This window comes from Sapajus apella, unplaced genomic scaffold (assembly GCF_009761245.1).
Source record: "Sapajus apella isolate SASKATOON/1434 unplaced genomic scaffold, GSC_monkey_1.0 scaffold4, whole genome shotgun sequence".
Taxonomy (NCBI): domain Eukaryota; kingdom Metazoa; phylum Chordata; class Mammalia; order Primates; family Cebidae; genus Sapajus; species Sapajus apella.
This window is the reverse complement of record NW_022436944.1, coordinates 29895566-29911701: the sequence shown is the minus strand read 5'-3', so window position 1 is coordinate 29911701 and position 16136 is coordinate 29895566. Positions and strand designations below refer to the sequence as shown.

The 16136-nt window shown below is 38.3% G+C and overlaps 1 protein-coding gene across 2 annotated transcripts in view; it reads right to left on the bottom strand.

Annotated features, from left to right (window-relative positions):
- Positions 1-16136, bottom strand: part of STAG1 (stromal antigen 1) — a 405253-nt gene that overhangs the window by 285159 nt on the left and 103958 nt on the right. For both annotated transcript variants that reach the window (XM_032265673.1, XM_032265683.1), the window contains one exon: positions 4333-4444. In XM_032265673.1, the coding sequence (XP_032121564.1) occupies positions 4333-4361 (29 nt within the window). In that variant the 5' untranslated portion in view covers positions 4362-4444. The remainder of the gene's footprint in view (positions 1-4332; positions 4445-16136) is intronic.

Genomic DNA, 16136 nt, shown 5'->3' with positions numbered 1-16136 from the left:
GAAAGGAGAGAGAGAGAGAGAGAGAGAGAGAGAGAGAGAGAGAGAGAGAGAGAGAGAAACCATACAGCTTATATTTTAGGCTTACAGGTCTTAAGTTCTCCAAAGCTACCACTCAACCCTGGTGGCACACCATAAATGCAGCCATAGGCAATATGCAAATGAATGGGTGTGACTATGTTTCAATATTTTATTTAAAAGAGGCATCTGATCCACTAGCAGTATTTGCCAACCCAGATCCAGTCAATCTTATTTTTCTCTACTGAAGAACAATAAATCATATTGCTTTTTCTCCTTACTATAATACAAACAGACCATGTTCAATATAGACTGTGTCAGTTTACATATGTTATCTAGATAACATATGCACAAAAACCTTGTAAGAAGCATGTTATCTTCCTGATTTTATGAATGAGGAAATTAAAGATCTGAAAACCTGATAAACTTGTCCACAATTACACACTTAGTAAGAGGCAGAGTCCAGTCAGATCTCAAAAAAACTTGAAGTTTCTATTTTCATGCTAAGATACTACAATGCAAATACTATGTTTTGTATTTATCTTGTGTGGGGAAATCTACAAATGCTTTTGATGCTTATAAATCTCCAGGCAGATATAAATCTTATAAAAGCATCAATATCCTAACAGGAGCAGGTTGGTTCTAGAATATAATAAGTGACCCATTAGTGAAACTAACCTATTCTTCAGCAGTATAGTTTATTGATGCCTCTGCCAATAGTCAAAAAAGTACAATTTGTTTAATAATGCTGCCAACTGCAGTCAGCTTAAACAATGAGACCTATTGCCAACAAACAGCTAATGCACTCTCATTAGTATATGTATATTTAATTATTACGACATATACATAAATTCTAGGCTTTTGGAAAAAAAACTTTCAAGCAAAAGAAGAAAGATATAAGAATACAAGGAAAAGTTTCACTTTATCTTATCCTAACACTGAATCCCAGTCTGCAGAATACCACTGTTAATAGTTTGACACTGCCATATTTAGGCTTGCATCTTGTGTGGACAAAATCTCTTGCATCTCTTGCTCTCAAAACATAAATCAGTATCAATATTTCAATTTTTAAAGTGTTAAATACATGAGAATGTTCCATATAAATACATTAGATTCCTAAATGGCACTCCATAATATGCATAGAACTTATTTAACTACTTCCCTATCACTGAGCACTTAGTTTGTCTCTAGTTCTGTACTATTACAAACAGAGCTGAAATGACTGTCCTTGTACATAAATAAATCTTATTACACAATCAAGTTTCTCTCCAGGATATATGCAGTGAAAATGACAGGTCAAGGAGTATGCAAATTCAAACTCTGACCAATGGCACTTCAAAACTCCTGCAAATGGCTAACGTTCACATTTATAACACTACTAACATAAATTAAGAGCATGGAAGAATAAGTTCAAATCTTACTTAAAAAATGACTTTGCCTCTAGAATTCTGTCTACCTCTCTCCATCTCCAGTGAAACTACTTTAGTTATCATCTATGCAATCATCCTTGTCCTGATAGGTCTCCTTGTTTCTAGTGCTGGCCCTTCCCATCTAACACTATACTGTACGAAATAACTTTCTAAGTATATATCTTATTATATCTTTATCTTGCTGATATGGTTTGGCCATGTCCTCCCCCAAATCTCATCTTGAACTGTAATCCCCACCTGTCAAGGGAGGGGCCTGGTTGGAGGTGACTGGATCACGGAAGCTGTTTCCTCTATGCTGTTCTTGTGATAGTGAGTTCTCATCACATCTGATGGTTTAAAAGTGTGACACCTTCCTCCACTCCCCTTCTCTCTCTCGTGTCTCCAACGTGCTTGCTTCCCCTATTCCTTCCGCCATGACTGTAAGTTTCCTGAGGCCTCCCCAGCCAGCCATGCCATGAGTCAATTAAACCTCTTTTCTTTATAAATCACCCAGTTTCCAGTAGTTCTTTATAACAGTGTGAAAATGGAATAATACACAGGCTGAGGAGAAAAAACGTAATTCTGAACATAACTTAGCACGTGCCGTTATGATACTGTTCCTCCCTACTCACAGTTTATCTTATGTCACTCTCCATCACCAATGCAGGAGAAAACAAAAGGGGGTGGAGTCGGGGGAGGTTTGATTTCAAGCCCTCAAACATATCTCAGGGTCCTTATATGACATAATCTCAGTCTGGGCCTAATACTCTCTTTCCTTCGTCTTCCCCTAAACCCCACTTTGATTAATAACTATCTTTACAAGCTTTACGGCCAAAAAAGCTAAATTACTCTACATGTTATATCTACCTAAAACCTAGCATACTTCCTGAAATATAAATACATAGTAAATGATAATACAATGCTTACTAGTTAACAGCACTAAGGTGACAAATCCATCAGCAATTATAGTATCTAAGTAAGCCAAGGAATAATAAGGATAATCACTAGAGTGGTCTTTCTAGTGTCTACATTTTAAAAACCAAAACTGGACATCTCAACTTGACCAAGAATGCCATCTTCAACTGACAGATCTAAACCAGAGTTCATTTACCCAGTTCCCAGATCACCACTGTCCAGTGCCTACACACAGACATATTACACTTACACTTTTCTGAAAAAAATTCACTCACAAAGCATGATATATTAAATATCATAATGCCAATACACATTTAATACAACTTCAATTTAAATATAACCTCTGTTTCATATTTTATCAAAGGGCTATTAAAGGCTTGCCTAATACTCAACAGTGTCCTAGCAGTAGGACATATAAAGGTAACGCACACAATACAGTTTAGGAGATGGGTCAGAAAAAAAGAAGAGATGGTTATGAAATGCTACATTTCATAACCCCAACTTCAAGGAAACCAGAGAAGCTTGCTGGAGTCTTATGCCTAAGACTTAAATAGATAGTGAGTTGTCCAAGTAAGGGCAGAAGTGCGTTAAGTACAAAGAAAAGAAAGAAAATACTGTAAGAGGACCTTCAAACTTAAATATTATATAAATATGGTAGTTATATGGTATTCATATATGTTTATATATTTATATATATGATATTATTTTCAGGTCCAGGGGTAAAAGGGAATGATATAAGTAGGCAGAAATAAATTTTATCTCCCATTTGTCAGGGAAAAGACAGAAGGACGGTATTAATGGTTTTGCAAACGGGTAAAGAAATCTGGATAGCTTTGTGTCTTAGAACGCTGGAAGGGAAATAAAAGGCCAAAAGATCAACCAGAGGTTGTCTCTTGGAAATAATGTATGTATATGAATTGAGTAGTAATAATACATAATTGCTTTAAGTGCTCATCACTTTCATTGTATCTAAACCACTGCTAGCACACAGAATCAAAGAATCCAGATTCCCCATTTGCATCACAACAACAGCTATGAATGGAACAGTATCTGCCATTTCTGTGACCACATTTTCCAAAATAAGTTCCAGTTCTAAATCGGGCTGGCACAGTAGCTCACGCGTATAATCCCAGCACTTTGGGAGGCTGAGGTAGGCAAATCACCTGAGGTAAGGAGTCAAAGACTAGCCTTGCCAACATAATGAAACCCCACCTTTACTAAAAATACAAAATTTAGTCAGGCATGGTGGCGCGTGCCTTAATTCCAGCGATGCAGGAGAATCACTTGAACCCAGGAGGCAGAGACTGCAGTGAGCCGAGATCGCATTATTGCACTCCAGCCCGGGCAACAGCGGGAAATTCCGTCTCAAAAAAAGCTTAAGTAAGTCCCAATTCTAAATCTGTCCTGTAACTCCAACAAATCTAATGGGATACCACGAAAAACTGTCAACTGGTATATCCCTTAGATTTCTTCTGGTAGCCAGAACTCCTCAACAATCTCAATCTAAGAAAAAAGAAAGAATCATAATAAAGGAACAGGAAGTGAGCAGGGAGCGGGAAGAGAAAGATTATAAGTTGGGGGACAGCAACCTATTTTTTGTAAATGGCCAGACTAAATATTTTAGGCTTTCCAGGTAATACAATCACTATCACGCCTGTAATACAAAGTAGTCATAAACAGTATGTAAAGGATGACTTGGGCTCTGATCCAAAATTTTATTTTGCAAAAAGACAATATGTCAGATTTGGCCCATGGGCCATAGTTTGCTGACTCCTGATATAGGACATTAACATCTTTTTTGTTGAATATCAGAAAACATGGTGACATTTCAATAGCAAAAGCCATAAACAGATGTGGTAATTATATACCCTACTACTTAGATTGCAAACATATTGTCCCAACATCAAAGAACATATTTGAAATGTCTCATCAAAGAGAGCATTTTGAGAAATAAACATTCCAAAATTTTCCTTAAAAAAATTGCAATACTTACTGTAACACTGGTAATTCTGAAGTAATCATTGCTGGAGAGGTCCTTTCACAATGCAGCAAAATAATCAAGTGCTGTACAACTCAAAACTTTTAAAATAACCTCAAAGACAATCCTGTCAAATAAAAAAAAAAGAAATTATTTTAAAATAAAATGAGGATGACAGAATACATAAACTACAATTAATACAAACCACTACCAGTGATCACACTACTTGGTATTTACCCAAATGAGCTGAAAACTGATGTCCACAGGTGTTTATAGCAGTTTTATTCGTAACTGCCAAAACTTGGAAGCAACCAAGATGTCCTCAATAAGTGAATGAATAAATAGACCATGCACATCCTCACAATGAAATTTTATTTGGCATTAAAAAGAAATTAGCGCTGGGCGCACTGGCTCACGCCTGTAATCCCAGCACTTTGGGAGGCCGAGGCGGGTGGATCACGAGGTCAAGATAGCAAGACCATCCTAGTCAACACGGTGAAACCCCGTCTCTACTAAAACTACAAAAAATTAGCTGGGCATGGTGGCGCGTGCCTGTAATCCCAGCTACTCAGGAGGGTGAGGCAGGAGAATTGCCTGAACCCAGGAGGCTGAGGTTGCGGTGAGCCGAGATCGCGCCATTGCACTCCAGCCTGGGTAACAAGAGCGAAACTCCGTCTCAACAAAAAAAAAAAAAAAAAAAGAAATTAGGCATGAAGGAACTTTAAATACATATTACTAAGTAAAGAAGCCAATCTGGAAAGGATACATATTGCATGATTCCAACCATATGACATTCTGCAATGTCAAATGGCAAAACCATGGAGACAGTAAAAGAATCGGTGGTTACCAGGGATTAGTGGGTGGAAGGGATAAGCAGGCAGATTACAGAAGATTTTTAGCACAGTGAACTATTCTAAATGACATACATGTATAATGATGGATGTGTCATTTTACAGATTTGTAAAAACTCATGGACACCAACAGTAAGAGTCAATCCTAATTTTAAGTAGCAACTTGGGGTGATAATGACGTGCCAATATAGGTTGATCAGCTGTTAAAAAATGCACTCCTCTGGTGCAGGATGTTGATAGTAGGGTAGGCTGAGCAAGTGTAGGGACATAGAATATAAGAAAACACTCTTTACTTTTCCTTCAAATTTGCTGTGAACCTAAAAGGGCTCTAAAAAACATAAAGTTTCATATTTTTTAAAAGCAGAGGTAGTAAGACCTAACAATCCATCATAAGCCATTATACAGTATCAAGTGGAAAAACACAGGTATAGTTAGAATTCCAGGCAGAAAGACAAAGTACAAGGCAGAACAGATATTTGAAGACATAATGGGGAAGAATGTTCAAAAAATCACGTAAGATATTAAAACAGGTGTAAAATCAGAGAATTCCCAAGCAGAATACACCAAAATACACAAATTGCTAAAAACCAAAGTTACAGGGAAAATTCAAAAGGAAGCTGAAGAACAGGACACATCACATACAGAAGGACAAAGATTAATATCAGACTTCCTACTGTAAACTATACAAGTTCAAAGACAATGGAATAACATCTTTAAAGTGCTGAGAGGAAGGAAAAAGTCAACCCTGAATTACAAACCAAGTGATAATCTTTCAAAAAACTGAAAGGAGTGATATCACGGGAAATGGTTGAATAGAAAAACTTCAAGAATAAGTCTCTCCAATAAAACACTTATAAACTGACAAAAGTAAACTTTTACAGAATTCCTGAATCTAATAAAACTTACAAAGGGAGGGCTGTTTAACAAAGAAAGAAGCTGCAAAATTTGGTGTGTAGGTACTATAGCATCTTCTGCTTACTTGCCTATCATCACCCATTCACTAACTCAACAGTGTTAATGGGGACAGCAGACCAAACTCTTGGTGCAGTTTGCTGGTACCTGTGGGAGCAATATAAACCTTCTTCTCGAAAATGATAGCACTTTAAAGTGCATTTTGAAGAGATTCCCAGGTGGCATCTGTTGAAAGGATTTAAATATATATACTACACATAGCTCTCTGGGGCAAGAGACAGCATATAAGATAAGCAGCAATGTGTAAAGCCTCAGAATAAAGAGTCTAAGGAGGAAGATATGTTAGAGACTATGCGCTTTTAAAGACTCCCATGTATTCTGGAAAATTCAAGGTGCTACATGCATGCCCAAGGCTAAAAACATGGTCAGAGGAGGCCTGAGAGAAGCACAAGCATACACCTCTAACTGATCTTTGAGCTCTGCACAAGCAGAAGATAAGGACTAAGGCCAAGCTGCAAGTGCCCAGGCTGTTTATTCCAAAAATATTTCAGTACAGAGCCTATCTGCAAATAGCTACAGAGGGCTTTCATGCCCTTTTTGGCACCAATTCTTTAGCTAAATCTGTCAGGTTACCGGTTTGACCGCCAAGATGAAAAATATTAGTGACCACAAATGACAAGAAAGATAGTCTGGGAAAAAGTAGTTGTGGGGGGGTGGAAATCACTAAACAAACAGATAACTATGGCTTTTAACAGTGACATCAAACGGCATGGGGGAGGTGAAAAGATGATTCCCAGAGTGAAAACATTTTAATATTCAGAATGTTCATTTTTTTTCCTAGTTAAACCTCTTTTGGAATCTGTCCAGCAGACTTTCCAGTTTCTGCCAGAAAGTATCCCCTGCCTAAAAATAAAAATTTAAAAACGTCATCATGGAAGTAAAAAAAGGCAGTAGGATGACATAACTAAAGTGCCGAAAGAAAAACCATTTGTAAAGAGCTATATATCCCGTAAAACCATCCCTCAGTGGAGAAATTAAGACATTCATAGAAAAGCAAGAGCTGAAGGGATTTGACCATACACATGCCCTATAAGAAATGCTAAAGGAAGGCCAGGTACGGTGATTCATGACTATAATCCCAGCACTTTGGGAGGCTGGGGCAGGTGGATCACGTGAGGTCAGGAGCTCAAGACAAACCTAGCCAACATGGTGAAACCCCATCTCCACTAAAAATACAAAAATTGGCCAGGTGTGGTGGCAGGTGTCTATAATCCCAGCTACTTGGGAAGCTGAGGCAGTAGAATGGCTTGAACTCAGAAGGCGGAAGTTGCAGTCAGCAGAGATTGCGTCACTGCACTCCAACCTGGGCAACAGAGCAAAAGACTCTATCCAAAAAAAAAAAGTGGTGGGGGAGAATATTATAGGCTGAGGCAGGAGGATTGCTGGAGGCCAGGAGTTCGAGACCAGCCCAGGCAACATACAGAGAAACTCCATCTCTACAAAAAATTTAAAAACTGTCGATGCACAGTAGCTCACACTTATAATCCCGGCACTATGAAAGGCCAAGGCAGGCGAATCACTTGAGCTCAGGAGTCTAAGACCAGACTGGCCAACATGGTGAAGCCCTATCTCTACTTAAAATAAATAAATAAATAAATTAGCCAGGCATGGTGGTGGGCACCTCAAGTCCCAGCTACTCAAGAGGCTGAGGCAGGAGAATCGCTTGAACCCAGGAGGCAGAGGATGCAGTGAGCGAAGATCAATCGTATCATTGCACTCCAGCCTGGGTAACAGAGTGAGACCCTTGCCCTAAATAAATAAATAAAAATTTAAGAAAGGAAAAATAAAATTTTAAAACTAAACAGGTGTGGTGGCACCTACCTGTGGTTGTAGCTACTCTATCTGAGAGGCTAAGGTGGGAGGATCACTTGAGCTCAGGAGGATGAGGCTGCAGTGAGCCATGATTGGGCCACTATACTCCAGCCTGAGTGACAGAGACCCTTGTCTCAGCCCCCACCCAACAACAACAACAAAAAAAGACACTATAGACACCATATAATTGGGGTGCAGGGGTCCGATTCATTTCATTACAAAGATATTTTAAAAATTATAAAGGTATAGACCCTTAACAACAGAATCTCAAAATATATTTCTTTTTAAAAACTAAAGGAAAATAGAATACTTTGAGATAAATAAAACAAAATACATGAAAATGTATGCAATGCCGCAAAAGCAGTGCTCAAAAGGAAATATGGCTGTAAAAATCAACATTTTAGAAAAAACTTAAAATAAATGGCCTAATTCTACAACTTAAGAAAAAAAATACAAAGAGTAAACTAAGCCCAAAGGCACCAAACTGAAGAAATTAATCAAAATTAGGGCACACACTAATTATATTACGATTAGAAAAATAATACAATCAATAAAACCAAAAGTTTGTTGTTGGAAAAGGTCAACAAAATTAACAAATCTTTAGATAAAATGACTCTTTTTAAAAAAAGAGAGAAGGGGACAGAGAATATGGTAAACAACGCATGCTAACAAATTTCGTAACATAGTTTAAGTGGACAAATTCCTAGAAAAGCACAAATCATCAAAACTAGCCCAAAAGAAATAAAAAATGTGAACAGAACTATAAGGAGACACTGAATCAGTTATCAAAAATTTCCACACAAAGAAAAGCCCAGGACCAGATGGCCTTATTGCCCAATTATACCAAACATGGTTTAAAAAGAATTAACATCAATCTTCCAAAAAAGAAGTAAAAAACTACTATCTAATTCATTCTATGAAGCATTTCTATAATAACAAACTATACAAAAACATTACATGAATATCTCTTATAAACATATATGCAAAAATCCTCAACAGAAACATCAGGGAATCGAAACATACAATGTGTAAAAATAATTCTACATGAGGATCAAGAGGGATTTATCTCAGGTATGCAAGGGTAGTTCAACATTCAAAAATCAATTAATACATCACATCAAGAGCTAAAAAAGAAAAACTACATGATCATATCAAAAGACAAAGAAAAAGCACTTGACAAAATCACAACACCCATTCATAATAAATAATCTCAGTAAATGAGAAATACAGGGGAACATTCTCAACTCAATAAAGAGCATTTCCAAAACACTGCAACTAATATCACATGTAATGGCAAGAAACTCAAGCTTTTCCTGTTAAACCAGGAAAAAAGGCTAGGATGCTATTCTCGACCACTCCTTTTTCACATCACACTGAAAGTCCTGGCTAATGCAATAAGAGAAAGAAAATTTAAGAAGGTACAAAGCTTGGGAAAGAAAAAATAAAACTTTATTTCCAGATGACAAAACTGTCTATATAGAAAATCTGAAAGAACTGACAAATGCAAAATAAAATATCTCCTGGAATGAATAAGCTATTATACCAAGGTTTCAAAATACAAGGTTAATATATAAAAGTCAATCACTTTCTTGTAGACTAGCAATGAACACAGAAAATTTTAAATGAAAAACATACTATCATTTGCATTCACATCAAAGAATTAAATTCCCAGGTGTAAATCCAACAAAATATGTAGAATCTATATAAGAAAAACAATAAAATTCTAAAGTAAGAAATCCAGAGGCCAGGTGTGGTGGTTCATGCCTGTAATCCCAGCATTTTAAGGGGCCAAGGTGGGTGGATACCTGAGATCAGGAGTTCGAGACCAGACTGGCCAACATGGTTAAACTCCATCTTTACTAAAAATACAAAAATTAGCCAGGCGTGGTGCTGCGTGCCTATAGTCCCAGCTACTTAGGAGGCTGAGGCAGGAGAATTGCTTGAACCTACGAGGTGGAGGTTGTAATGAGCCAAGATGGTGCCACTGCACTACAGCCTGGGCGACAGAGCGAGACTCTGTCTCCCAAAAAAAAAAAGAAAAAAGATATCCAGAAACAACAAAAACCACCAAATAAAGAGAGTGACTGCATGTTTGTGGATAAAAACATTTAATATTTTTTTTCTCCTGCCTCAGCCTCCTGAGTAGCTGGAATTATGGGCGTGCACCACCATGTCTGGCTATTTTTTGTATATTTTGTAGAGATGGGGTTTCCGCCATTCACAGCTTCATCAAGCTAATCTTTGACAAAGCCACAAAAGCAATATGCTGGAGAAAACAGTCTTTTCAACAAATGATGCTGGAATAACTAGACAGCTAAATGAAAATTATGTAGTTTTATATAATAATATATATAATCTAACATACATATAAATGTAGACTTCATATGCAATATACATATATAGACGCAGACCTCATACCTTTCACTGAAATTAACTCAAAATGGATCCAAGCCCTAATGACAAAGAGAAAGCCTTTAAAACTCTTAAGGGTAACATAGTAGAAACTACAAGGCCAGGCACAGTGGCTCATGCCTGTAATCCCAGCACTTTGGGAGGCCAAGATGGGAGTTCTAGACCAACCAGGTCAACATAGTAAGACGCTATCTCTTCGAAAACAAACACAAACCAAAAAACTTCTGCTTTGCAAAAGACACTATGGCGAATAAGCACATGAAAAGATATTCCACATGATATGTCATTAGGAAACTGCAAATTAAAATGAGATACCACTGCACACCTAAAAGTCAAAACAATACAACCATGAAATGCTGGCAAGGATGTGGAGCAACAGGAACTCTCATTAATTTCTAGCGAAAATGCAAAATGGTATAGGCACTTTAGAAGCCACTTTTTGTATTCTTACAAAATAAGCATACTCTTACTATATAATCTAGCAACTATTGTAATCATTATTTACCCAAACAAGTTGAAAACGTTACCCAAAGGAATTGAAACCCATAGGAGTAATCCTCCAATCTCAGCCTCCCAAAGTGCTGAGATTACAGGAATGAGCCACTGAGCCTGGCCTGAGTTTTTACTATGTTACCCTTAAGAGTTTTATGGGCCAGGTGCGGTGCTCATGCCTATAATCCCAGCATTTTGGGAGGCCGAGGCAGGCAGGTTACCTGAGGTCAGGAGTTCGAGACCAGCCTGACCAACATGGAGAAACCCCGTCTCTAGTAAAAAATACAAAATTAGCCCGGCGTGGTGGTGGATGCCTGTTATCCCTGCTACTCAGGAGGCTGGGACAGGAAAATCGCTTGAACTCGGGAGGCAGAGGCTGCAGTGAGCCGAGATATTGCCCAGGCTGGAGTGTAATGGCACTAAGTGAAACTCTATCTCAAAAAAAGAAGGAGTTTTATGGTTTTCCCTTTGTTTTTCACACGAAAATTTGCAAGCAGTTGCTTATAGCAGTTTTATTCATAATTGCTAAAGCCTGGAAGCAACCAAAATGTCCTTCAGTGGGTGAACAGATAAACTGAGATATATTCAGACAATATTCTTTAGCACTAAACAGAAATGAGTTATCAAGCCATAAGAAGATATAAAGGAATCTTTGAGTGTTAATAAAAGAAAAATCTGTAAAAGATACATACTGTATGATTCCAACACTATAACATTCTGGAAAAGGCAAAAGTATGAAGATCCTGCTAGGGCCTGGCAGGATGAACAGGCAGAGTACAGAATAATTAAGGGCAGTGAAATTATTGTTAATACTATAATGGTGGATACATATGCCATGAACAATGAGAGGGGGAAAAAAATGATGCAAATAAAACTGCCTTATCATTACATAGCATAACATTGTTTCATAAATGCCTATTAACTGAATCAAAAAAAGTGCATATGGGACAGTAGTATCTGAAGTAGTTTATTTCTAATTACATGTAGTTTTATTTGTGAAGTACAAGGTCTTATTCTTTAATCACAGGAATTCGCTAATCAGGTAAAGATTAGTATGTCATTAATTCAATCCTTCTACATTTCTAAAATTTTACCTGAGCTTAAAGAATCTCTTAGCAGGCCAGGAGCTGTGGATCATGCCTGTAATCCCAGCACTTTGGGAGGCCAAGGTGGGCGGTTCACCTGAGGTCAGGAGATTGAGACCAATCCGGCCAACATGGTGAAACCTCTTCTATACTAAAAATAAAAAAAAATTAGCCGGGTGTGGTGGCAGGTGCCTGTAATCCCCGCTGCTTGGAGAGCTGAGGCAGAAGAATAGTTTGAACCCAAGAGGCAGAGATTACAATGAGTTGAGACGAAAGCATTGCAACTCCAGCCTGGGTACCAAGAAAGAAACTCTATCTCAAAAAAAAAAAAAAAAAAAGCTCTTAGCAGTGTATACACACACAGACATGGAATGCAGGTGGTAGTAGTAGGGTGCCCCATGATTTGCTAAGTAAATCCAAAATTACAAGGACAATGATGTTATTTGTGAAACCACTTTTCAAATATTTCTGGAAGTGGTACTCTACATAGAAGTCACAGACTCCTTTACCTTTTTTTTTTTTTTTTTTTTTTGGGAGACAGAGTCTCACTCTGTTGCCAGGCTGGAGTGCAGTGGTGCTATCTTGGCTCACTGCAACCTCCGCCTCCTACGTTCAAGCAATTCTCCTGCCTCAGCCTCCCGAGTAGCTGGGACTACAGGTGCGGATCACCACGCTCAGCTAATCTTTGTATTTTTTAGTAGATACAGGGTTTCACCATGTTGTCCAGGATGGTTTCAATCTCTTGACCTCGTGATCTGCCCGCCTCGGCCTCCCAAAGTGCTGGGATTACATGTGTGAGCCGCTGCGCCCCGCCTCATTTACTATTTTTAATGAAATTTCACTATTTTACTTGTGTTTATGATATCAAATTAAGTACATTAATGAAAAACTTTTTGTCCAATATAACATACATGAATATACACTGTCTTCACTTAACATCAACCATGGGTTCTTGAACTGAGACTTAAAGCAAAATAACATGTAACAAAACCAATTTTAGCACAGACTAATTGATATAAACAATAGTGAAGCTCCTACAGCATACTTGTGGTCACAAAAACATCAGCGAACTTCTAAACAAATAACAAAATGTTTAAAATATTAAATGCCAAAATAAATGTAAGCTTTAAATGTATTTAAGAAAATTAATTCTAACAACTAAGATAATTATTTGCCCATTTATTCCAGTTCAGAATCCCAGGTGGCCAGAGCCTATCCCAGCAGCTTAGGGTGCAAGGCAGGAACAAACCCTGGACAGGTCACCATTCCATCACACAGGGCACTCCCACACATACCTATCCTACTCATACTAGGACAATTTACACGTCAATTAACACACCATGCACATGTTTTGTATGTCGGAGAAAACCAGAGTACCCAAAGAAAACAAACCCACTCAGACGTGGAAAAAATGTGCAAACTCCACACAATAAATTCCACTCCAGCCTGGAATCTATTTTTCTTCCCCTCATCAACACTGTAACAAAATGTAATTTGACAACCTACTGTACACTTAAATTCTCTGTAGTATAAAGGTTAAAGTAGCATTAGATCAAGAAAATAAAGTTCCAAACTTTTTTCCCAGTAAAATTTAGCCTATAAATGAGACAGCTTTTGTAGCTCTTTTAGTGAACAAAAAAACGACAAAATAAAATCAGATTTTCCAAGTTGCACAGCAATTCACACTAAAAGATAAATAGGTAGGCAATATTAAGACTCAAGGAAGAGTAACAAATCTTTTGAAAATATCAGTCTAGAAACTCTCAAATATTAGGCAGACAGAAGGATATTTTAAGCCAAAGTTGAATGATGTGCTCAACGGGATAGTGATAAAGTTCATTGGCAACAGCAGGTTAGATCATTATTCTGCTCTTTCTCTCTGAATGTTGTACTGTAAAAGGCTATTCTTAAAATATCCTGGGCAACATAAACCTTAAAATCAGTGGGGCACGGTGACTCGCACCTGTAATCCCATCACTTTGGGAGGCCAAGGCGGGTGGATTACCTGAGGTCAAGAGTTTGAAAGGATTACCTTAGGTCAAGAGTTTGAAACTAGCCTGGCCAACGTGGTGAAACCCTCTCTCTATTAAAAATACAAAAATTAACTAGGCTTGGGGGCGAACACCTGTAATCCCAGCTACTTGGGAGGCTGAGGCAGGAGAGTCGCTTGGACGCAGGAGGCAAAGGTTACAGTAAGCCAAGATCCTGCCACTGCACTCCAGCCTGGGCAACAGAGCAAGACTGTCTCAAAAACAAAACAAACAAACAAAAACCCTTAAAATCAAAAGTAAATATAAGAGTAATTTAAGAGTTTGGGTACTGGGGCTCCATTACCTGAGCTCTTATACTAGGTATTCTACTTTCTAACTTTGTAACTCACTATGCCTAAGTATTCTCATATATCAAACAGAAATAAAAAAAAAAAAGAAGCCATATCGAACACAGTTATTGTGGTGAATGACCAGAAGAGTCCCTGGAACTGTAGAATGAGTATTAATTTACAGCTACAGGAGGGAAATAAAAGCATAAAGAAATGTTAAGTTTCATGAGGGAAGGTACTTTTTTGTCCTTTTTGTTCACTTCTATGTATTTGTGAACACATTTTATTTTTAAAGATGGGGGATCTTGCTCTGTCGCCCAGGTTGGAACGCAGTGGAGAAACCACAGCTCCCTGCAGCCTCCAACTCCTGGACCCAAATGATCCTGGCCTCAGTCTCCGGAGTAGCTGGGACTAAGTAAACACGAATACACCTGGCTAATTTTTTTAAAATTTCTTTGTAGAGACAGAGTCTCGCTTTATTACCCAGGCTGCATTTTTTCTTTTTTTAGACAAGAGTTTTTCTCTTGTTGCCTAGGCTGGAGTGCAATGGTGCAATCTCAGCTCACGCCAATCTCTGCCTCCCGGGTTCAAGCAATTATCCTGTCTCTGCCTCCCGAACAGCTGGGATTATAGGGCCGCGCCACCACGCCTGGCTAATTTTTTGTATTTTTAGCAGAGATGGGGTTTCACTATGTTTGCCAGGTTAATCTCAAACTCCTGACTTCAAGTGATCCGGCCATCTCAGCCTCCCAAAGTGCTGGGATTACAGGCGTGAACCACTGCCCCCAGCCTCACTTCTATATTCTTCATGCTTGAAACCTAGCAACAATTTTTAATTGTTCAATTAATAATATGTGTGTATGTGCTTATGTATATATTTATTTTTAATTGCAGTACACAAAATTAAAAATGAGGAAAGCTCTTAAGAGTTAGCAAAGTAGCCAAAGTTAGCAGCTTTTCTTTAAAAAACAAAGAAACATGGCTGGGGGCAGTAGCTCATGCCTAAATCCCAGCACTTTGGGAGGTGGAGGCAGGCAGATCACCTGAGGTCAGGGGTTGAAGACCAGCCTGGCAAACATGGTGTCCAGTAAAAATACAAAAATGAGCTAGGCATGGTGGCATGTGGCTGCAATGCCAGCTACCCGGGAAGCTGAGGTGGGAGAAATGCTTGAACCCAGGAGGCACAGGCTGCAGTGAGCCAAGATCATGCCACTGCACTCACGCCTGGGTGACAGGGGGAGACTCCGTCTCAAAAAAATAAATAAAATAAATAAATGTTATTAATTGGATTGCTCTAAATTTAAAAAGCATTAAAAATGAGTCTTTAAAACAGCTAACAAGTAAAAATGAACCTCAAGAAAATTAACTTGCCAATCCTAAATCACCCTGCACTAAATAAATATATGAAAGAATGCACGCGCGTGCACGCGCACACCCTCTTCTGTCAAAATTACAAGAATTTATGTTCCCATGCACGATGGAAGAAAAGTGCGTCTGGGCAACATAAATAAGACCTCCAACTCAAAAAAAGAGGAGGGGAGAAGGCCTTGTCGTCCCAGCTACTCTATTCCAGAGGCTGAGGTGGGAGGATCACTTGAGCTGTGGAGGTCAAGGATGAAGTGAGCCATGATTAGGCCACTCTACATTCCAGCCTGGATGACAGAGTAAGACCCTGTCACCAAAAAGAAAAGAGAAAAGTACATTATTTACGATTTTTAAAAACTGTAATTTTCCCCAAATTCAAATAACCACTATCATTCAACCTTTCTCCAGTTAAAAATTACATGCTTTTAAATATTTTACAAATCAATCTACATACTCATGCTGTGTGACAACTAATACAGTAGCTTCATTAGGAAAAGCATATCACTAGCT